Below are 7499 nucleotides of genomic sequence, written 5' to 3' on the forward strand. Positions count from 1 at the left end.
GGGATACAATTCCAACACTGTAACGACTGCCCCAAATAAAAATGTATTCTAAAACGTAGTGGCATATATTACCCATGTCTAACTAATATAATTGATGCAGACCTCCAACGGAACTAGCTATACCCTGCGTTGATATAACTTTTGATTCTTTTAAAAACAGACAAACATGCTTTAGTCTAAAGACTACCCAGAGATCCCCAGATCCAAGCAAAACCAGCAGGTAAAAGAGGAAACGTGCTAAAGTAACTAACCAATTACAGAGTAAGATAAAGGATTAGAGTCCTCAGCTCATCTGCAAATGGGATCAGCACTGATTAGTGGGTTTTAGGATGAAGTAGAGGAACTTGAATCTACAATCACACAGCTCTTCAGCCGGCCACCCCCTTTTGCAGGGAAGGGAACCATCAGGAAAAGCTACGTAGCCCCCCAGCTGGACCATTTGCTGGATTTATGTGAAATTCCAGAGGAAGAGGCCTCTGGTTGGCAACAGCATGGACTTTCTTGAATTGTGGGTGGTCAGAATGGGTATGGGAAGGGGAATCCTTGCTACTGCACGTTCCATGCTTGATGACGGATTACTAAACTAAGCTTCTGGACTACAACGTTTCTGTTCAAGAATTTCAGCAAGGGAAAGACAACACGAATTGTACAATAAAAGGTAATACCAAAGAAGAAATCCATTTGAATATATAGTTGTGGCTCATTAGACACTAAGAACAAAAACATGGCTTTGATGCCTATAAAATTTGACTTGGCCAAGCGGGTTAAGCTGGCCCAAACGTTGTGGCTCCTGTTCTGGCTTTCTGTCATGGCTGGGATCCTCATCTTCAGCATGGGGATATTCTTCAAGATCGAGCTGCGTAAGAGAAGCGAGATGATGGATAACAACGAGAGCCATTTTGTGCCCAACCTGCTCATTTTGGTGGGACTCGTGGCCTGTGGTATCAACGCTTTTGGAGGCAAAGTTTGCCATGACTCCCTTGACACAATCAAGTTCACCAAGTGGAAACCTATGTTGAAGGCCTACATGTGTGGATGTGTGGTTTTCTGCATCACCCTTTTTGTCACAGCTCTGCTGTGTTTCTTGATGCAGATCTCTCTGCACTTCGCCCTGGCCGAAGGCCTGAAGAATGGAATGAAGTACTACAAAGACACAGATACGCCAGGACGATGCTTCATGAAGAGAACCTTAGATATGACCCAGATTGAGTTCCGCTGCTGTGGCAACAACAACTACAAGGACTGGTTTGAGATCCAGTGGATTAGCAACCGCTACTTGGACTTCAGCAATGACGAAGTTAAAGCGTGAGTACTGATTTTAGTACTGAGTACTACTGGAACAATTTATAAGAGATGGGATATAAGTGGTTCTAATGAAACTACTGTATCGAAGCAGACCTCATGAAAACTGTTATGTTGAATGCAAGTGGAATCAAATTTCAGAGTTTGTTTGGGAGATCCCTAAGTAGATAATCGGCTGGTGGGTTTTATAAAGAGGGAATGGGTTAAAAAGGGCAAACGGGTCCATGGATTAGATAATCTGTCAGGATCCTATTCCAAAGTCCTTTAAAGCTTACCTTCCACACAAATCATAACATTGTGCAATCTATTACCTCCTGTGGAGTTGGCCTCCAATGTTTACCTCCAAAGAGGCTAAATCATCCCAAGGAGATTTTTATAAATCTAATTTAAAAGAGGTGCTCTTCTTATCAGACTGGAGTCCTCACCTCTTAAAGTTAATATGGAGATAAAATTTGTTGAAACATGCCACTCATGAAATCTTAAACACCACACCCAAGAATAGGGCTAATCAATATATCTAAAATATCTGCCTGCCTGAATTTCTTAGACGTGTCCAGAGCAATGTGGAAGGAAAATACTTGATGGAAAGCGTTCCCTTCAGCTGCTGCAACCCTGGCTCCCCTCGCCCTTGTATCCAACATCACCTGACCAACAACTCAGCTCACTACAGCTACGACCACCACACTGAGGATCTAAACATCTGGACCAGAGGTTGCCGTGAGGCTCTGGTGTCCTACTATGGGGGCATGATGAACAGTATTGGTGCTTTTGTGCTGCTGTTTATTATTATGCAGGTGGGTGTTAGAGATTGAATGGAATCCAAAGCTGAACACAGCTAACTCATGGCATTTGACGTTGTCACTAGATTACACTCTTGGTGGGTAAAGAGTGTGTTGCTAGATTATAAAGTAAATCGCTAGATTATAAGGTCAGTTGGTGCGTAAAGAGTAATATAAATAGGTCTGAAAGAATCAGATTAATTATCTGCTTAATTTATTTGATTAACACTTTACGTTGATGGCATGACAAGATATAGGTGACAAGTTGACAAATAACATGCACTTGGCATATTCACATTTTCATATTTTCCTCTCCGTTCATTTCAGGATTAATATTTCCTTACAGTTTACTCACCCATATATCATTCAATGTTTTTATCTTTCTTTCTTCAGTTGAAAAGAAATAAAGGTTTTTGAGGAACACATTCCAGGATTTTTCTCCATATAGTGGACTTTAATGGGGATCAGTGGGTTGAAGGTCCAAATTGCAGTTTCAAATTGCAGGGCTCTACACCATCCCAGCCAAGGAATAAGGATCTTATCTAGTGAAACGATAGGTCATTTTCTGCACTTGATCGACTTTGGACGTAGACACATTGGAAAGGTCACACATGACGTAGGTGGAAGTACCAGCCTAGTTTTACAAAGGAAACGTGCAAAGACAAAACCGTTATTTACTAAAACCGGTAAAACATCAATGTCGGATGATTTTTAAGTTGGAGGAGAAAATTAGATGGAGTTTTTCACCCTACCCCACAGAGCTAGTGGTTACAAAGTATATACATTTTAATTTTTTTAGAAAATGACTGATCGTTTCACTAGGCAAGACCCTTATTCCTTGGGTTGACTCATGTAAAAGCCCTTTGAAGCTGCATTGAAACTGCAATTTGGACCGTCAACTCAATGATCCCCATTAAAGTACACTATATGGAGAAAAATCCTGGAATGTGTTCCTCAAAAACCTTCATTTCTTTTCGACTGGAGAAAGAAAGACATGAATATCTTGAGTAAATGATCAGGAAATTTTAATTCAGGAGTAAACAAATCCTTTTTAACTTTATATTTAAGCATACACAATTTAGTAGGTGCGTATAGCAAACCTTGAATCTGAACTGTTATTGATTGCGCAATGTGACACGACACCGAATGTGCAAAAAAGTAGTTCAAGAGGGTTAACCTTAGCTTGAACCGCAGGTGTAAATCTTACATTCTAAAGGTGCTTTAAAAGGTTCTTCACAGTGGTGCCATAGAAGAACCATTTTTGGTTCCACAAAGAACCATTCAGTCAAAGGTTCTTTAAAGAACCATCTGTTTCTTAACTTTTTATAATCTGAAGAACCTTCTTTCGTCACAAAGAACATTTTGTAAAGCAGAAAGGTTCTTCAGATGTTAAAGGTTCTTTATGGCATTGTGAAGCACCTTTATTTTTAAGAGTGTAAGATCTTGTTGCCAAACTGGATATTTCCTGGAAAAGTAGAACTAATGTGGGTCAAAACATCAGAGGCACACAACATTGATGATGCTTTGAGCGTGTGTGGAAGTTACTAGAGATTCATTAACCTAAAAAGACCCTATTGTGGACGCGTATCTTCCAAAGATGTAATCACTTCCAAATGATAACTGAATTTAATTTGTTTCAGGCTGTCGTGACTGTCGGTCTGCAGTACCTGACTACTTCACTGGAAACCCTGACAGACCCAGAAAATCCTGAGAGCGAAAGTGAGGGATGGCTGCTAGAAAAGAGTGTGAAGGAGACACTTTCTGACATCATGACAAAGATCAAGTCGCTGTTTAGCGGCAACCAGGTACAGGAGGGAGATGCAGAAGCGGCTCCCACATAAAGCCGAGAGTCATGTCCCCTCCCACCCCATCAAATCAGTGGCCACTCCTACCTTTGGGAGAAGGAATGCACGAAAGGTTGATTAAAATGTTCTCTCTTAAAAATATAGGTGTATATGCATACATATAAGATCAATACACCTACATTTTAATGAGACTCGAATTGATATGTGAATGTACACATTACAATGTAAATATGAATTCAATTAAAATTAACACGTTTATTTTTTAATATTTTAAGAATTAAATATATCTGTAAATGTCCTGATATTATCAAATATTCTGACCAATTAAGCCTCACTGTCCACGTCCTTCTGTAGTACTATAAAGTTTGATTCTTATACAGTTTATTTATTGGTTGAGCGGATGTTTAACCCGACAGCCTCACACATGCAATAACACATTTCATCATTTCACCTCTATAAAATCACTTTTCAATAAGAAGTTGCTTTTCTTGATGGGGTCACACGGCAGCTTTTAACCGGCAGCTGAGGAAAATGTGTTTTTGTAAACGTTCAGTCACCTCCCAGACCTTAGAGGGATGGAAACAGTGGCACATCTTGCTTTTTACACAACGCTGCCTTTAACAGGCCTTAGGTTGTCTGATTTTCAAAAGCATGTTGATGGTGATCTATTGGAGAGCAGAACTCTGTAATTGTACTCAACACGTTCACCATTGATGTGTGTAGTTCTCGGGTTAAATATCTGCCTCACAAGTTGAAGAGATGCGAAAACAGGCTTTCTGCCTCAACTTCAGCGCTCTGTTGAGCTCACAGTTGTGAGGCAGAAATTACGGAGTACCAGCTTGTAAAAGATTCTAGTCAGTTGTGTGTGATTTGTTAATCTAAGTCAGACAACCCAATCAGTTGTAATTGTATTTTCATATCATTTGTGTAAGTTTTTAATTTTCACTGGCACCTCTTTCTGTACATTTGACCTTGCATTATTGTCAGTTTTTGTGGATTGAGTGGATTATGTAGGAAACTCCATTTGTGAGATTAAGATGTTTAATGTGAATTCTGTGTTATTTTTCACAATACACACATGTATATATATAGTTGCACAGCTAGCTCTGAACAGAGGTGACTCTTTGTTTCTGTTTTATTTTAGTCTTTAAAAGACTATTTAAAAGACTTAAATATGAGGGGTGAGAGTGGGGCAAGGTAATAAGTGGCTGTGGAGATGGTCACAGGTGAAAGATGTTTGGACAGCCGAGGCCCAGCGGGACACAGCTTTACCTGATTGGATGAAGAGAAGGAAATGGATTTCTCTAAATGAGGCTTTTGTCCTGCCTAGAACAGCTGAACACCCATCCTCAAAATACCTTTGAACAAGACAAAACAACAAATACAAAATTAATGGTAACATTAATATTTTAGGTTAAAATTTATAAAGGAAGTTGTATGGTTTAGAGACATTCTGTCTGAAATTTTCTTCATCTGTTTGTGATGAAGAACATAATTTCACACTACAGCTGCTTCTTTAAAATGACTCCAATACATATTTTTTAGAGCATAGGGAGATTGCCATGATTACACATTTGCAGTGCTTTATGGGAAAGGGCATTCCCTGGCAAAGCTCAATTTATTTGCTGTGACTTTCTGATTGAAATTGTCTGTACATTATGCGTAATATTAAGAAAAAGAATTGAGGCTTTACTGTTACACTCCACATGCATGGGTGAATGTCACAAAAACTGTCAAAAATGTGCCATAATCAAAATGCCTACTTTTATGTTTGACTGTTATATATTCATTTAGCATTGACACTTTATTTTCATTTAATTCCATACAAATACTCAATACAGTTAAATTAATTGCATCTATTCGGGAGTAACAGGCTTATATAATGAATACTAAATTATTATTAATAAGTAAAACGCCGATTAATAAGGGTGAAAACGTATAACTTTGGGTAGTAAGTGCTAAACAGGACATGTGTCATGTGGTATTTTCTCTGGCAGTGACTGGCTGGATAAGAGCAGTTAATCAGCTTTGTGGAGCAGCTTACCTTCTCAGGTGAAGCTCTGGGACAGGTACATCTCACACACGAGCAGAAAACAAGCACAACTCGAGCACATATGTAGGATAACCCCAATCGCTTGCACAGGAAGTTGTTCTCGAATTTAGAGATTAATTAACACCTAGCGTGACCCAGACGATTTATGACACACAAACGCAACCGTCAATACCAGTCGTTTTCTGAAGGAAATGATAGTGATTAAAAGCCAACAGAGAAATTGTGTTAGTTTTAGGTAAATTTAGACTTTATATCTGCATATTATAAATTAAATTTACCTTTGTCAGCCGCTGGGTTTCATTTTCCATCTCGCTGTGCAGCCAGGGAAGTCAAAATACGCGGCAAAAAGGTCCAATCACAATTTAGCAAGCAAATCAAGCAGGGTTGGTCATTGGTAGATTCTTCTCAGTCTCGATGGAAATATCTTTAAACATGAGATAAACTCGAGATTTAAGATATAATGGAGTAAAAAATACAGCAGGAAACATCATTTGTTCTGTGCCCACAAAACGATATAGTTGAATCACTTAAGTACGTTTTTTTTTTCCCACTGGAGCTGATGAACAATGAAAACAGTTTGCACGTATGTCACGGTTTGGTCAGTTACCCGGATGCGAGGCCATCCTGGAGATACTCGGATGTAAACAACAGCATTGATTGCAAGGTTAATGTACTATTGAATGCGTTGTTCTGCTAATGTATGCTGTCTAAACCACAGAAAAACGTGTGGAAGCTGCTAAATATATAGAGAAGGACTTAAGGAAAGCAGGAAAGGGCTAAAGTTAATAGGTGGTAAAGATGCGTACCTAGGGTTGCCACCCGTCTCTTAAAATACGGAATCGTCCCGTATTTGAGAATGAAATTGCGCGTCCCGTTTTGAATCAATACGGGACGGGTTTTGTCCCGTATATTTTATAATTTTTTTTTAAAGCAGCGTCTCATGCAAATCATCCCACACGCATTTTATGAAGATGCCTCCTTTCCTACTTTTGATTGGGTAATACTTGATGTCATCGTTAGTTTGATTAGTCTTTTTAACTGTCCAGTGAGGAGGGCGGGTCTTTTAAGCAGAGTCTGCCAAGTCTAAAAATGGCAGAAGATGCTTCTCCAGGTAACCCCCCGCGTCTTAAAGTTTCAGAGAATCCTGCCCTCTTTCCCTTGAGTCCCTTCAAACTGTTTTCCTCTGAGAGCACTAGAAACTTCAGATGTTCAACTACACTGATATTCTAGTGTAAAACAAGTTTTTGACTATTTTTTGTATTTTTTTTAAGTGCATGCAAAATAGCAGGTGAGATTTACTTGTTTCATTTGTTGAACAGAATTCAGAAAAAGTTTTCAGAAATGCCACAAAGTCTGTGCACATCTGTGTGGTTAGATGAGGGAGCTCAATAATGTGTCTTTGACCTTCATTATGTATGTTTTGGTTATACAGTCTTGTAAATAAAATACAAATAGCCTAATCTAAAACTCCATTCTCTGAATCTTCTCACATTGTTTTCTTACCTGCTAGTGAAGTCAGTCATTGATGGGGCCATTAGGGAGGGCTCTTTTGTCTCTCAG

General features: G+C 39.1%; 1 protein-coding gene across 1 annotated transcript; it reads left to right on the plus strand.

Annotated features, from left to right (window-relative positions):
* Positions 1-338: 338 nt before the first annotated feature.
* LOC141325497 (peripherin-2-like) lies at positions 339-7001 on the plus strand. Its single transcript, XM_073834233.1, has 3 exons — positions 339-1305; positions 1850-2096; positions 3722-7001. Exons 1-3 carry the CDS (start codon positions 725-727, stop codon positions 3920-3922), a joined length of 1029 nt encoding a protein of 342 aa, XP_073690334.1. The 5' UTR covers positions 339-724; the 3' UTR covers positions 3923-7001.
* The last annotated feature ends 498 nt before the right edge of the window (positions 7002-7499 follow it).

Source organism: Garra rufa, chromosome 2 (genome assembly GCF_049309525.1).
Source record: "Garra rufa chromosome 2, GarRuf1.0, whole genome shotgun sequence".
NCBI lineage: Eukaryota > Metazoa > Chordata > Actinopteri > Cypriniformes > Cyprinidae > Garra > Garra rufa.